The following is a 15,973-nucleotide window of genomic DNA, read 5'->3' as shown; positions in this document are numbered from 1 at the left end:
ACCTTGTATAGTGAATAGATTTACCTGACACAATGCCATTGAAAATGAAAAAAAAAATGCTGCTGGAACCAGTCATTTTGGTATCAGAGTTTATTTTTACATTTTCCTTATTACAAAGCTCTCGGGCCAGGGGAAGGCTGGGACCAGAAGCATTGTGTGGTTAATTAAAAACACAAAAAAAAAACCGCTCTGTGTGACTGCAGCCGCTGATTCCTAACAAAGACTTTGCACCAGCGCTCACCACTGAAATCCACCTCTCCAGGACAGTTGTTACCAACCCTGTGCCTCAACCATCTTCCCTCCTGTGGTGCCACTATGGACCTGGCACACAATTTGTTCTGCAGATACATCATAAAGTAAAAAATACAGAAAGGGGAAGCAGTGCCATTAAATGGAGATGCCTGCAGAGGCAGGAGCAGGCAGCCACTGAACATGCAGGTGTGAGGCCACCTTCACAGCAGCTGCAGGTATGAGACCTGGAAGTCACAAGCTCAAGAAATCCCATCAAAGATCCACCCAATGTTGGTCATTCTGAGCCTGCATTCCTGCCAGCTGCACCAAGAAATTGCAATTTGCTTGTTTAGCCTGCAGAGAGTTTTTAAATTAAGATGGTGGAATCACACATTGATCTGGATTATTCCTTAGGAAATGGTTAGGTTTCTGCAGTGCCCGAGTGGGTGGTCCGAGTTATAGCTGATGACACAACATCTGTATGATAAAGCACAATTTACTGCCTAGCAAGTTACACAGTCATAGATTAACGCAGAATTAATCAAGTATTAAAGCTCACTTAACAGATATCAATACTGATTTCTTAACAAGCTCCAAAAGTTATTATCAGTGCTGAAGTAAATTAAGCCATTTATAAAAGATTAAAAAATGCATTTCAGCTGTTAACAGTTTGTATCTCTTTGCCTGGGACAAAGAAGAAGAGGTTAACTCATGGCTCAACCACTATTACACCCAGGCTGCTATTGAACAACACCTTTCCATCTCTGATTTCACTGCACCCAGGCTTCTTTAACTCCTCCATAACCTTTAGCTTTAGCTCAGGAGGGGCAGTTTTAGTAAAGTCAATTGTTTCTGTCAGGAAATCCAGCAAGAGCTCCCCATTTTTGTCCCCGTCAATAAAGCAACTCGTTATGTCCAGCTGGGATGGGAGCTCGTAGAGCTGGTACTTCAGCCCAGCTGAATCCAGCATCCTTGCCAAATCAGCAGAGGAAACAAAAATGCAAAGATCCTCCAGAGGGAAGGAAGACCCGTACTTCTTCCACAGCGTTTCCCAGCCGCTTTTTCCTGAGAGATAAACCACCAGAAAAACACTCAGCGTTAAGGAAAAACACTATTTGAAAGCAGTTTTGATTGTTTGGGTTTTTAGCATTTGTCTTCATTGCAAGTGGGATCTTTCCAGAGCTGGGATGTGTCCTGGGGCACAGTGGAGTTGGTGGCCTCCTGCTTCTGTTCCTCAGGTTTGGGGGCTGCAGGAGTGGGTGGGCACCTGCCCTGGGGCTCCAGCACCCTCCTTGAGCCTCCAGCTGAGGCCAGAGCAGCTCACACTTCTGTACCTCTTCTCAAGAGACATTTTATAAAGCAAACCAGCTGGGTAAGTAGAAAAGTCCCCACGTACATATTCACATCTTTATTTTCCCCCAGCCTGGATCTCTGATTTGGTATTTCTACTGTAAATAATTTTTGGAAGGATTTACTCAGAATGACTGGACAGAATGAAAATAACTTTGAGCTTAATGAGCAGCCCTTGAAAGTGACAACAATAATTCTCCCTAGGTACTAAAACCTATTCGTGGTTTTGCAGTTGCTTTATCTGCAAAGAGTTATTTATAGTCAAATAAACAGTTTGGTGTTTAGAAGAGAGGCGACAATATTTTCTTTCACCTGGTGGAAACGGAATGCAGAGCACTAATTGCAGGGAACGTGCTGGTGTCAGTGCCGAGTGACTCAGAGCCCAGCAATTATCCCCCACCTGAACGCAGCATTACCCGCACGGCTCTGGGAGGGCTCAGCATATGGCTCTGCTTTTGTCTGTAAGGAGGTGGCAGCAGACCCATGGCACTTTTTCCTTTCCCTCTCTATTCCCTTGTTTCCCTCAAGGTTTTCCCCTTCTTTTCCTCTCTGCTGTTCTGAGTCCTGCTCTTCTCTCACACTTTTTTGTTGCCCCCAGCAATTTCTGCTCCATCAGAAAACACAGAGTCATCTGGCCCAGAGAGGACTTCAAATACTTTCCGTGAACTCAGAACTTTAATCATTTTAATTTTGAATAGGCACACATTCTTTCCTGTATTCACATTTTATGAACATCCAAAGGGACAGGTTAAGCAACTGGAAAAGAGTTTTAATTAACTACATGCAGGTAATCAGCAATGGTCTGATATTGTGATCTATTCTCGTTCAGCCAAAGAACATGAACAGGTTTTTTAAAATAATTTCAAATACAGATTTCTTGTTGTAAACTGCTTGAAAACACTTCAAACCAAAAACATTTGGGGAAAAAACATAGTTGAATAAATTCAGGTCAGAAGTGTCACTTCATAGTGGATCCTTCACGAACAAAATAAAAGGAGCTTCATTATGTTTGCAGAGGTGGCCAAATTCAATGAGAATTTAAGTTTAAACCTCTAAACAAATAATGCTTAACTTACCTCTCAGAGTTGCTAGATATGATTGTTTACACAGCTGAAATTTCCACAGCTTTTGAGGCAAATTAAAGGCTTTCTAGAGTCAAATTAGACTCCACCACTGCACTGTCTCTGGCATACCTTGCCCACAGTATTAAAAGGTTGTCGTTTACTCTGCTCCAACACTTTCTTGCTGGATTGACCACAGAGCATCTCTGCGAGATCTGAAAGAGCCTGAGAACGCTGTTTTGTACCCAAAATGATGATATTAAGGAAATGGGCAGTTTGAAAAGAAAATGAACCATATGTGCTCCAACACCTGCTGTATGGCACTTCCGAGCCCCCCGCAGCCGTTTGCTTAATGCCACAAGTCTCTGGGAGAGAGAAAATGTAGTGCCCAGCCTGGAAAGCCTTTTCCAGCACACAGCAGAGGCTGAGGGGGCTCCTGTGAGTGAGAGCTGCAGGATGGAGCCTCTCCTGCTGCAGGGCCCCTGCTGCCCTCCACCACTGGGCAGGCTGTGGCATGGGGAAGGGCAGTGAGAGATGTCTTGTGCCCATGATATAGGGGTTTTGGCTCATAAATCCTTTACAACCCACACAGACACAGACAGTGGGCAGGTTTCAGGGCATGTCTGTTCACCTCTGTGGCCTGTGCTGCACACAGGAACCCCAAAGGTCCTCAGAGCCCTTCCTGACTGAGCAGTGCTGCTGGAGCAGCTCTCACCTGACACCAGGATGATGAGGAGCTTTGCCTGTGATTCCAGGAGGCTGTGGAAATACCGGAGAGTTTCTGGGATATCTTTCACATAGTAGAGCATCTGGAAAAAGCAGAGATGCTTAGAGACGTGCAGTGCCATCCTGGTGACTACTATAACACTGTCAAAAGGAACCAGATGGGAGAAATCCTGACAGAAAAGCAGGGACAATGAGGCACCTCAGGAAGGTGTGGGCAGTGGGCTCACACTCAGGCCCAGGGCTGTCATGCCCTGCCTGCTCTCTGGCACTGCCAGGACTGAGCTCTTGCTCATTCATCAACCTGAGATAAAGAGATTTGCCTTTCTTCACTGAAGGCTTCAGTGAACTTGGAAATACAAAGGCAATTTCATGGAGAGGACAAGGAGCTTTTGAAGACACCAGCTAAAATGTATTCTTAGTTGACTGCCACCCACAGCCTGGTTAATAGGACTACTGTGCTCAAAGCTGCTTTTCATTTTTGCAGTTCATTTATGCTAAAGCACTTCAAATTACTGGGAAGTAAACTCACCTTTCTTCCCCTGTGAGTGGATAATGAGGTCACATACTTCATGCATACTTTTAACATCTGAGTCTTTGGCAGCATTTACTTTGCAAAGACTCTTACCTGGATCATGTGAATGAAGTCCCATTTTTTGGTCTTCTTTTCTGCATTCATCCGACTTTCATATTCATTAGCTGTCTCCTTGTGCCAGGTAAACTTTATGTTCTCGAGGTTTGATGCCTGAGCCACACGCTCTGAAATGGAGGAGAGGCAGGACAGAGTTATCTCAATTGCAAATATGGGGCTGAATTCCACTCAGAGCTTTAACACATCCAAAAGCCCTGTTTAGGTGGGGAGTTTTGGTACCAGTTTAACACAACAGTGCAATATCTTAAACCTTGAGTGAGGAGAGGGCTTTATAGGACAAAAATCTGTTGCTTTTCCCTTTGCTCCCTCATTTGTGCTCCTCTGGTGTTTACCTGAGCTAAAAAAAAAAAAAAAAAAAAAAAAAAAAAAAAAAAAAAAAAAAAAAAAAGTAATTTCTTCTCCATGACAGGCTCAAGCTGAATTAAAAGATGTTGATTGGGATGAATTGTTATGAGGCCAGGAGCAGCACATTTCATGGTGAATAAAGGACTGATGGCCTCACTTATGGAGGGGCCACACAAAACCCACATGGCTGAGCAGGAGTCAGGCCATGGTGGAGGATTTTCCCCAAACAAAAACAGGTGCTCAAGGATGGATCAAAGCAGGGGTTTCTTGAGAAGAGAAGCACAATTAAAAGTCTGAGAAGGGCAGAAAAAGCAAATGTGTTCTTCTAAATTGGTATAACTGGAATGGCAGGAGAGGGAAGAAGCTTTGTTCCAAAAGCAAGGACCCTTCTCTTGACATTCAGTGGCTTCTGTGTTGAAATAATTTTTCAGAAGCCCACAGTTCTGACCAGCTGCTTCAGACAAAAGGGATGACAGTGTTTGAAGGAAAGAGCTTTAAGGAGTGACACGTGGAGTGTCTTCAGACCTCGGTACAATGCACATCAGCAACTGAGGAAAACAGAAATTTGGAGAAGTGGGTTCAAAGAATAAGTTACACCGAGGGCCTGGCTCATCACTGCATTCCCTTTGTTTTTATGGGAGCAAAACTGAGAGGTAGTTTCACAATGCAGGGAACACTAATGTCCATCTGCTGGCATATGGAGCTCATCTCACTGCGCTGCTGCCCCGGATTGCTGCAGGACAAAGCAGCCCTGGTGCAGTTCCTGTGCTTCACTGGAGTTAGCATCAATTTAAAACTTACATGGCCCAAAGGCAGGCTGAGCCTTAGCTACAGAACACATGTTCAGAGCAGCACAGTTTGCTGAGACCAGTGCCTTTACACCACTAATGACAGTGTTCCTTGTTTTGGGCTCTGATTTGGACACGTCCCCGTCAGGCAGATGAGAAATGCTCCATCAGTGCTTATCTGCTCTCTCCTGGGGCTGGAAATGGGCCACCCCTTTCAGATGCTGCCACTGTTACTCTGTTAGCTTCCATTTATCAGCCACTGGCCCCAGCACTGGCAGCTCAGGTTTAATTTGCTGTTCTAAGCTCAGAAGCAGCTCTTATCCCCTCACCAATAATCTGGGGCAATCTGGTTCAGTTTAATTGTTGGTCTGTCTGCAAGGAGGAGCTGGGAAGAAAACTGAATTGCTTTCCAGGCTGGGCCTAGATTCTAGGAAGTGCAAATTCATTATGGGATTGTGGTAAATTTCTGCCTAAATATTAATCTGAATCCACGATGAAAAGTTTTCCTACCTTTTCCCCGGGCTCACCCCAGATTCCTTCCCCAGTCAGAAGCTGATGGGTGCCATCAAAACTGGGCTGCCTGCAGCTGTGCACTGGTGATGCAGCTCGGCTGTGGGGCCACCAACACTCCAACCATGGCCACCAAGGGATCCCACCAGGAGTGAAGGAAAGGCACAGCCTGTCCAAGAGCTTTGAGGAAAGCCTCCACACCTGCCACAGCCCAAGAGGAACCTGAGTTTGTCATCACTGCACATCCCAGTAAGGAGTTTCTCTCGTGAGCTTGGCTTCTCCTTCCCATGGAGAAAGCATTTGGTGAGGCAGAAAACATAACTACTGAATCCTCAGAGGTGCAGATAATGTTTCTAATTCTCCACAGAAAATCTTAGGCCTCAAAAATCTAATTAATGGTAGCTACTGGGGGCATGATTAATTACCAAATAAGAGGGTTTAAAGAAAGAAATTCAGATGAATATTTAATTTCTAGTTTAGCATAAAACTTAAAATAAGGACAACATTTTATATTTTCTTTAACTTTCTTCTGGAAGGAAACTCACTGCAGTAGGACAGGACTGCCAGGTAATTGGTGGTAGATGGTGGGACCACTGGGAAGATTCAGAGCAAATCCAGTCCAGCACTGCCCAGACAGGACAGAAATTCTTTGTTCAAGTCCACAAACTGTCTTACAAACAGAGGAGATGCTGTGTTGCCCACCTTTTGCCAGTTCAGCCTGCAGCAACACAAGAGCACCAGGGATTTTGCACAAGGCATCTTTTAAAAGATCAGGTCTGTGCTAAATCGAGAAAGATCTTAAAAAATTAGGTTTTTCCTGGGAGCCTTTGGTGCTTCCAGTGATTCTGGGCTACCTCACTGTAGGGAGAAAGGGATTGTTGTTTCTTTCCCTTTGATTTCCACAAGCTGATTCACACTGGGAATGTTTCATTTTTAAGGACTCAAGCAGGAGCAAGATTGGAGGTTTAGAGTGTGGTTTCCCAGCCTGGTATTCGCTGTGGTTTGGAGCATTTCCAGCCAGAGACTCAGCTGGTGAGGTTCATTCCTTGCTGTCACATCCATTCAGGATGGCTCTCCAGCCAGGTGTGCTCTGCTCAGGGCTGGTGTCACCTCTCTCAACACCAGGATCATCTGGAGGTGAATCCTGGTAGGCTCTAATCCAGTGATAATCAAACGGTTTAATTTATTTAATTAATTATTTAATTTAATTGCTGTTTAATGCTCACTTTGTAGGGCAACTTGATCAAAGTATCCTCGTTAACATTCAATCCTCCTCGGAAAAATTTCCATTTTCTTCCATGAATGCTGCTTAGACCTTTGGGCTGGGGAAGGAAAGAAGCTCTGAGCCCCAGACCACATGCAAAAGCCTTTCCTATCACTCTTGCTCTCTTTCCCGTGTTTTCTAATTCAAAGCCTGGTTACTAATTGAGTGCCCCACTGTGAGCTTTAGGTATTTGTTGGAAACGATTTTTAAGATGTGAGAGAATCACCATGAGACACTAAAATTTTCCCTTTGATGCTGAGGAAGGATCCTGATTCAACACAAGTTGAAGTGGAAAAACTTTCTGAAATGCAGGGATTTCTCTCATTTCCCATACAATCACCCATCACTTCCCACTTTGTTTAGCTTTTAAAGTCTGTCTAGACAAGCATTTGCCATGCAGAGATGTTTGCAGTGAGAGACTAAGATTTTAATGAGTGAACATTTTTGAGAAGCAATGATAGCAAAAAAAGCATAAAATTTTGAATTTTTTAACTTTTAAGAGACAGTTCTGACAAGTAGGCATTTGAACATAGGGTCATCCATCTTTCAACACTTTTTAATGCGTGTAAAATAATTAATATAAATTTTATTTAATGTAGAAATACCTTTGTACTTGGAGATTTGCTCAGCACTTGGTTCTATCACATCATTGTTGATGGTGACCCCAGGATATCTGGCTCGTATTTTTGAGAGGATCTGCAAGTCCATCTCACCTAAAGAAGCAGGAGACACAAAATAGAGCATGAAAACAAAGCTCAGGCAAAGGAAATCTCCACCACCATCACACCCCCAGCTTGGCAGATTGATTTCTGTCATTTGTGTACGGGTGCACCACACAGCTCCAAGCAGCTGCTTTGTATTCTCAGCAGGTTGTAACTGAAGATTGAGCTTTAGGATTTGAGAAAAATGCAAATATCAGTCCCAACTCTGTTCATTCTCCCCTCTGGCTGGCACCACCAGGGCCAAGGGAAAACCTGACAGAGTCATGCTTGACCTCTTTTTTTCTGGACATGGTCTGACCTCAAGGGGGAGATCCCACCCGACTCTCAGTTCTGGTGGTTCCAAGTCACCAGCAAACTTGGCAGGATTTCTTGTCAGTAGGAGCATTTTTAACCAGGCACCTCACTGCTTACAAGGTCATGTGGGGGAGGGAAAGGGAATATGTGTTTACACTGGATCAGTGACAATACTCATATCTGTTTGTCTTTAGTGTCCTGTGACTTTTCCCCAAAAGAATGATGAATAGAGCACATACCATTTGTGTTTAGCTAACCCTTGTTTACAGAATACCCCAGAGATTCCTGTATTTCATGTTTTTGTTGAGGAAGAGTTCTCTCTCTCAACACTGCTCAGGCCAGCTGTAATTATTTTATTGATGGATGTACCGGTAGATCCAAGATTTCAAAATTTAAAAATAGCTCCATCATTCTCAGCCTTCTCACCCCATCTGCAGCGTAGTAAACTCAGGGGGATGATATTTCTGACTGAGGCATGGGTCCAGGGACAATATCCAGCTGGCTTGCTCGACTTTCTCCAACCTCTGCTTATTGTGCTTGGATAGCTTTTAGGTGGAAAAAATAACAGCAGAATAAATTAAGGTAAGAAAGAGTGAAAGAGAGGGTAACTACAGTGAATAATAGATCCAGAGGTTGTGTTACAAGTAAATATCTAGCTTTGTCCTGGCAGATTTACTTGTGCTTGCACAAACTCCATGTTACAAAATTCCTACACATTAGCAAAGTTTTGCACTGAATGAAAGACCACCCTGATGGCCAGACAGGCCCCTGCTGAGGGGCTGTGGAAGGAGGAGCTGCACAGCCTCTGCCCACCCTCATCATTTTCAGAGCCCTGGACTCACACCACTTCAGCATTCCCTCCATCGGGCAGAATATTCCAGGAACAAAAGGAAAACACTGGGCACTAAACTGCTCATTAGCTCCCAGAGGACATAACACACAAAGTGAGGAGGAGTTGCATTTTCTCAGACTCACACGTCTTTCTTAAAGCAACCAGCGACACTCACGTTCACATGGCATCTCTGTAAGCACGTTCTTTGAGGGAGGGAAATTGAATTTCTGAGGCAGCAGAAGTAGCTGCAGCTTTGCTATCCCTGCAAGCCCTGTACTCTGTAGTCTGCCATGGAAAAATTTGGGAATCAGAGAACTTGAAATGAACTACTGCAATAGTTTGATTTTTGGTTGCTTTACCAACTTCCGATAAAATGATTAATCCTTTCAAAAGACTGTGCAGGTCCTGATAAAAAGAAAAAAATAGTTGAATTTTGTATTTCCATATGCAGATAGGTTAAAACATTCCATTCTGCTCTTGTGTGGCCAAATCACCCCTTGTACTGTTTTTAACCAGAAAACCCACCCCTTTGATTCATAATTTAATCGACAGCCTTAAACGACTTCACTTAGCTCTTTTATATGCAAACAAGTGTCCCCAGGCATTTTGCACTGAGATCGGTGGCAGCTTGCATTATCAACAATTTGGCAATTAGGCTATCCGAATTATTTAAACTCTCCAACACAATTACCTTTTAAAGGCTACCACTATGTTCGCCATTAAGTTTCTAATTAAACATTTTACGTAACGGGATGGTTTATAGCCCAGTTGCTGCTTTATAGCAGCGCTGATGACTTTTATGGTTTTTAAAGGTACCGAGTGTGGAGCGCTGGAGTGTGAACTCAATAAGGCAGCAGCGAAGGCAGGCACGTGGAATGGGATGGGATCTGATGGGATGGGATCTAATGGGATGGGATGTAATGGGATGGGATGGGATATAATGGGATGGGATGGGATGGGATGCTGCACTAATGGGTTCTTGTCTCCTGAGGTGGAAAAGCAGAGGGGAATGCTTTTTTCCAAGCCTCCCCCCAGGGAAGCACAGGGGCGGTGGGGTGGGGGCAGCAGCTCCATCCCTGCCCTCCCACAGCAGCCAGGGTCAGCTGGGGATTTGGGGATCTGCTCCCTCCTGACCTCACAACAGCCTGTGCTGAGAACAGGGCAGTGAGCAGATGGGGTTGGGTGATTTGGGGATTTTTAGATCACAAAGTGAGCTTTGCCTGCCCATTACTGATTGATGGCAAGCTGGACTGTCTCTGGCCAGGATGAAGAACTGCACTAAGTGTTCCTGTTAAAAACATCAATTCCTTCCTTCCTTCCTTCCTTCCTTCCTTCCTTCCTTCCTTCCTTCCTTCCTTCCTTCCTTCCTTCCTTCCTTCCTTCCTTCCTTCCTTCCTTCCTTCCTTCCTTCCTTCCTTCCTTCCTTCCTTCCTTCCTTCCTTCCTTCCTTCCTTCCTTCCTTCCTTCCTTCCTTCCTTCCTTCCTTCCTTCCTTCCTTCCTTCCTTCCTTCCTTCCTTCCTTCCTTCCTTCCTTCCTTCCTTCCTTCCTTCCTTCCTTCCTTCCTTCCTTCCTTCCTTCCTTCCTTCCTTCCTTCCTTCCTTCCTTCCTTCCTTCCTTCCTTCCTTCCTCCCTCCCTCCCTCCCTCCCTCCCTTCCTCTTTCTCTCTTTTCTTTCTTTTTTTTTTTCCCACAGGAATGGTTTCCTTTGGAGAGCAGTGTTCCTGCTCTGTCACACTGTCTGTTTTATAGCTAATGCCAACCATTTACATACAATTATTTTATGGAGGAGAGACTGACAAAACTGAGGTTAGTCTTTGGTGATGGTATGACTACAGCATTTAAACCAGATTAACTGTTCAAATAAAATTTAAGTGTGGTGACTTAATGGGCAGAGAAGGAAACATAGGTTTTAATTATGGGGGCACTTAAGCAAGAATTTGATGAAAAGAAGCCACTTGATCTTACTGGTATTGTTTTTCCACTCAGTGAATCAGACTTCTTATTTGTGATTCCTTCTGGAGCTGATGCTCAGCCCCAGTGTTTTGGGGGTCAGCAGCTCCAGCAGGAGCTTGTACACTGATGTGGTCAGCAAATACAGCCAAAGCAGAGCTCAGCCATGGCTCTTACACAGCAGTGATGAGAGTTGTCATCTCAGTAAAGTTACAGGAGAGAATATTGTAATGCAGGTAAAGATGCAAGATTCTGAGGAATCTAAGACATTATTTTGTTTGGGGTTTGGGTGGGGTTTTTTGCTGCTTTGGTTTTGTCATGTTTTGCTTTTTGTATAGAAACCCTATGGAGCAGTTAAAGCTTCTCTGTGCCTTTGAGGAGTGATGGTGTAGAAGGAGAGGTTTTTGTGGAGGACACAGAGGAATCAGAGTGGGGAGGCACAAGCTGTTTTCAGATGATGTGGTCACACACCAATTAACACCACCTGTCCCCTGGAGCTGACTTATCAAGGTAAGACTTATTTCCCATCCTGCTCCTTTTGCACTTTTTAGTCCTCTACTCTTTAAAAGAAAAAAAAAAGGGAAAAACATATCAATATTGAGGTCCATACATACCTGCTCCACCACCAACACTTAGAACATTGATTGCAGACTTCCCATTTCCAATACTGAAAAACATTATTTAATTATTTATACATTTTAGGAGAGTTGTCCACTAGAGAGGGTTCCATGCATGATGTGAGACATTAGAGATCCCATTAAGATTAAAATTTGCAGGCCAAACCCCAAATGTAATGTGTGTGTACACAGGCATGCCTGCGAGTTGGCAGGAGGGATCAGATTCAGAACTCTTCCCCTTTGGACATTCATGATTTCCAATTATTTTGGCAATTTTTAGAGGTGGCATTTTTCTTTTATTATGAGGGAATATAAGCAGAAGCAAGTACATGCCTTATCTGTGTCTGTGCTCTGAGGAACAGAGCCCTCTGGGTCTGGACCAACAGCTTAAAAATTATTTGTAGAAGTTTTGCATTATGCAAAATGGGGAGGGAGAGAGCAGAGTGTAATGCTCCTAAAATCCCTGAGTGAGGCTTTGGCAGAGCCATGAAGCCCTGAGCCCTGAGAAGAGCCTCCCCAGAGCCAGGATTTGTTGCTGGCTGCCTGCTCCCAAGCCAGCCTGCAAAGTGAGGAGTCCAGCAAAGGACACACACTGGCAGGCAAAGCAGGAGCACGATTCAGCCATCCTAGAGAAACCCTAAATACTACCTGAAAAGCTTGCTTTTAAAAAGCTGCTTTCCATCAAGTTTGATGCTAGAATGTAGTATCTGTTAAAGCATTTCAGAGCTGATGCAGGGCCAGCTGTGCTTGTGTGCAGGGAAACAATACAGCCTTATCTGCTCCTGGCTAGGCAGCCCCATCCCAGCGAGCCACCATCCAGAGCCATGGGTGTGTGCAAATGGAACCTCCAGCCAAGCCCTGTCACAGACCAACAGACAGGACTGGGAACAGCAATCTGCCTGTCCCAGGCAGCCCCACGAGCCCAGCACCCCCGTGGGACAGTGGCCCTGGCTGTCCTTCAGCCCAGGGTGGCCACCTTGGTGTTACCTGGCTATGACATCTGGCAGGTGCCTCTCCACGAAGTCCTGCATGCTCTGGTGCTCAGTGGAGTTCTCCAGGAAGAGGCGGAATGACTGGACATATCTGTCAAGATCAGCCAGCAAACTCCTCATGGGTGAAGCCATGCTGGGAGGGGACAGGCTGCTCCCTGCAGCTCTGCTCTCAGGGCTAGAGAAGGAAAGAAAAGTGCCGGAGGGGAAAATCCAGCCTGCACCTGGACTTTGCTCCACGTCCCCAGCGCTGCCGCTGCCTCCAAGTGTTACACAACCTTGCAATATAAACTGTAAATGGGGTCCAAGCAGCAAAGGGTAATTTATCATCTTTAATCTGTGCAGAGCAAATGCCAGCATTTTTTAACTGTGCTGACACAGGATTCTGTTTAAACACAGTAAAAGGGTCTTTAGATTGTTCTTAAATACAAAAAAAAATTTTTTTTAAAAAATCCTCTGTTTTGTGAAGGCATGGAGAGGCTCCAAAGGCTGGCTCTGGATTAGAAGAAAGTGCAACACTCATCTCCAGAGACACTGGCAGATGTCTCTATCTGTTTTTTTAATCTTTTGATGTTCTTAAATGGAATGCTGATGGTGGGGTGAAAACAATAAAAACCTTATAAATGCACTTTATTTTTCTATTTCTTCTGAAGATAATGGTACAATTCCCATGGGTTAAGTAGCTAATTCACCACAGCCACGTGAGTTACTGGAATGGATGTTGTGCTAAACCAGGCTTCCAGGAGTGGGGAAGGCAAAGCGTGTTACCAGGGAAGTGTCAGACTGTACCTTAAAAAGTGCACAAAGATGTGTTTATCCTCCCTTAAACTGCAATTTAAGTTCATCACATCTCGTCCTACCTGGCAAGGAGAGGGGGAACCCTCTCCCTCCTCAGGGGCCCATGTTGAAGGCCACACTGCGTTTCCTCGGTGTCTCTTGCCGTCCCCTCTGGCTTCCCTGCAGAGGTTACATGCCAGCCACCTCTTGCTATTTTTACAGTTCCCTTTGGACTGTCTCCAGCCAAACCCCATTGGTGCTGAAGTGCAGCACAAAACCCTCCCAGCCGTTGCTTTTCCTGGCTCCCAGAACAGCCGGGATGATTTCCCTGGCTCCACTGAGACCCTGCACCCGCTGCCTTCACTCACCAGCATGACTGGAATTCAAATCATGGGCTTTTCCCCGACTGCTTCTCTGGGCCCTCTGAATTATAAATCTGCCCTCTGCTGTGCTCAAGTCCCTCCCAGCTGCACATCAAATAACACAAATAATCTCGTCCCTCCTTCACACCATAAACAGAAACAAAAGCAACAGGCTCAGGCTCATATTTGCCATTGCCTCCCAGTGAACTGGCAGTGAACTTCTGACTAATTTTCTGACTATGCAACCAGTTTTCCACCCACCCAATGCCTGTCTCATCAAGGCCACATCTTCCTCACTGGTTTATGAGAATGCCATACACAATGGTGCCATCTCCTTCTCCCCTGAACACCTTCAGAAGGATGGGCTTGGAACAATTTCCTCCTGATATATCCACGTTGCCTGACTTATTCTCCTTCTGCTGCAGGGAGGACTATTTCTAGAGACTACTTCTAGGGACTATTTCTAGGGACAGCTGTCATGCTGAGCATCTGCCCAGATCCCTCTCCTGCCCCTTTTCCAATGACATCAGCTGCTTGGCTTTGCCCACCTTCCTTCCCTGCCTGTGACAAAGGTGACATCCAAGTCGTGACACGTTTTGGTTTTGCAGCCCATGGGCCAAATCTCCTCACATCCCAAAGGCTCCTGCAGGAAGGGGCATGGTGAAGCTTGGTGACAATTGAGCTCCTCCAGCGAGTGCTGCTACCAGAGCCATTGGCAATGGCTGAGAATTCATAATCAATTAACACTGCCTGATAATTGCTCTCCTTGGGGCAGTCCCAAAGACCAGTGGTGACCCCTGGAGCAGATCCCAAGGTTGATTTTCCACCAACAGTGCCTCCAAGGCAGACTGGCTTTGGTACACTCCCTGCTCCCTACCTTCGCAGACAGCAAGGATACTTTCAAGTGAAAAAATAGTAAAACTGAGCATTTCAAAGAGCACTAATGAAAAACAAGGTGGTACAACACTGGTAACAAGTAGATGGGACAGCTTCAAAAACTTTGTCAGCCTCTGACAGACAACCCCTCCTTGACCCAGATGAGCAGCACTCAAACACCCAACAACATCTGAATTAACCTGGGGAATCCAAGAGGGAATTCTTCCAGAGATGGTAAGGATGTACTTTGGATGAGAATTAGTCACTGCTAACCCATCTTGAAAATACAATGGTGTATTCTTTGTTTTTCCATTCCTTTGCTATGCCTGACTCCTTGCTTTTTATATTAAGTGCATAAGGAAGCTTTGCTGTTTGCCACTAATATATTTTTACTACCTTCAATCTTGAAAAAAAAGTTTTGCAGTTTATAAGAGGAGATTTAGATAATTGACCCTTTTTTCTGTTCCTCCCTCTACTTCCCATGATTTAATTTGCCAACATCCCCTGCTCAGCATCTCTAATGAGCAGCCGAGATTCATTTTCATGTTGGGCGCAGTTCAAGGAATTTGTCTCGTTTCTTTCATTACACTTCTGGCTGTTGGAATTTGCCCCATTTATTTAATTCTGTGGTTTTTGCTGTTTGAATTGTGGCCAGTTAACTTTAAAAATGCATAAAGAGAATGAAGGAAAGGGCTGTTTTCTGAATCAGGCTGATAGAAACTTGTAATAATATTCACTCGGGCATGCTCCCTTCAGTGATAATCGAAACTTATCCGTGGCTCCCTAGAAAGACTGGGGAGTTTTGAAAGCGGACACACAAGCTGCAGTTACTTGATCCGTCCCTGCTTTGTGCCAGCAGAGTGAAACCTGCTTTAAACTCGCCATGAAACCCTTTAAACCCTCCCCGTGAAGGCAGCAAACGAGGTGAGCTCTGGTTCACCAGCAGGACTCGGTGCGCCAGTGGGAGCGGGCTCCGCTCCAGGCGGCCCAGCTTACCTGGATGCTCTGTGCCCCTCGGGGCCCTGGCACTGCTGCTGCCGAGCTCCTGGGATGGGCTCCCAGTCCGGACACCTTTCTTATGCAGCCACCTTCCCGCCCGGGCACCTCCCACCCAGCCCCAGCCCGGCCGTCCCTCCTCCGGGCGCTGCGGGAAGGAGCGGCAGGGCTGGAGCCCCGTGTGGCAGCAATGCTGGGGATGGAGCAGGGCTGGAGCCCCGTGTGGCAGCAATGCTGGGGATGGAGCAGGGCTGGAGCCCCGTGTGGCAGCAATGCTGGGGATGGAGCAGGGATGGAGCCCCGTGTGGCAGCAATGCTGGGGATGGAGCAGGGATGGAGCCCCGTGTGGCAGCGAATGCTGGGGATGGAGCAGGCAGGGCTGGAGCCTCATATGGCATCAAATGCTGAGACTAGAGCAGGAAGAGTTATAACCTCACATGGCAGCAGCTACTGGGGATGGAGCAGGCAGAGCTGGAGCCTGGGAAGGAGCAGGCAGAGATGGAACTTCATATGGCAGCAGCTGCTGAGGGCTGCTGAGCATGGAGCAGGCAGAGACAGACCCTCATATGGCAGCAAATGCTGAGTATGGAGCAGGGAGAACTGGAACCTCACATGGAAGCAGCTGCTGAGTATG

At 45.8% G+C, this 15,973-nt stretch overlaps 1 protein-coding gene and 2 long non-coding RNA genes across 6 annotated transcripts in view; 2 read left to right on the top strand and 1 right to left on the bottom strand.

The window, feature by feature from the left end:
* Positions 1-12,460, top strand: part of LOC135309223 (uncharacterized) — a 35,330-nt gene extending 22,870 nt beyond the window's left edge. Inside the window, exons 4-5 of the long non-coding RNA XR_010369508.1 lie at positions 11,061-11,232; positions 12,056-12,460. This is a non-coding gene — a long non-coding RNA (uncharacterized LOC135309223). The remainder of the gene's footprint in view (positions 1-11,060; positions 11,233-12,055) is intronic.
* Positions 73-15,445, bottom strand: LOC135309222 (histamine N-methyltransferase-like). Of its 4 annotated transcripts, none has more exons than XM_064435260.1 (7): positions 15,340-15,445; positions 12,327-12,422; positions 11,337-11,389; positions 7,530-7,637; positions 3,994-4,124; positions 3,358-3,451; positions 73-1,296 (listed from the first exon to the last, which is right to left on the bottom strand). In XM_064435260.1, exons 2-7 carry the CDS (start codon positions 12,368-12,370, stop codon positions 941-943), a joined length of 786 nt encoding a protein of 261 aa, XP_064291330.1. In that variant the 5' UTR covers positions 12,371-12,422; positions 15,340-15,445; the 3' UTR covers positions 73-940. The 4 variants fall into 4 exon arrangements, 3 of the variants coding, with proteins under 3 accessions (XP_064291330.1, XP_064291331.1, XP_064291329.1); XM_064435261.1 differs by lacking the exon at positions 15,340-15,445 and adding an exon at positions 13,474-13,578; XM_064435259.1 differs by lacking the exon at positions 15,340-15,445 and having other exon boundaries at positions 12,327-12,463.
* LOC135309224 (uncharacterized) lies at positions 5,762-9,699 on the top strand. The gene is made up of 3 exons (XR_010369514.1): positions 5,762-5,909; positions 6,599-6,692; positions 9,585-9,699. It is a non-coding gene; the product is annotated as an uncharacterized LOC135309224 (long non-coding RNA).
* Positions 15,446-15,973: the final 528 nt, after the last annotated feature.

This window comes from Passer domesticus, chromosome 10 (assembly GCF_036417665.1).
Source record: "Passer domesticus isolate bPasDom1 chromosome 10, bPasDom1.hap1, whole genome shotgun sequence".
Taxonomy (NCBI): Eukaryota; Metazoa; Chordata; class Aves; order Passeriformes; family Passeridae; genus Passer; species Passer domesticus.
This window is presented reverse-complemented; position numbering and strand designations above follow the sequence as displayed.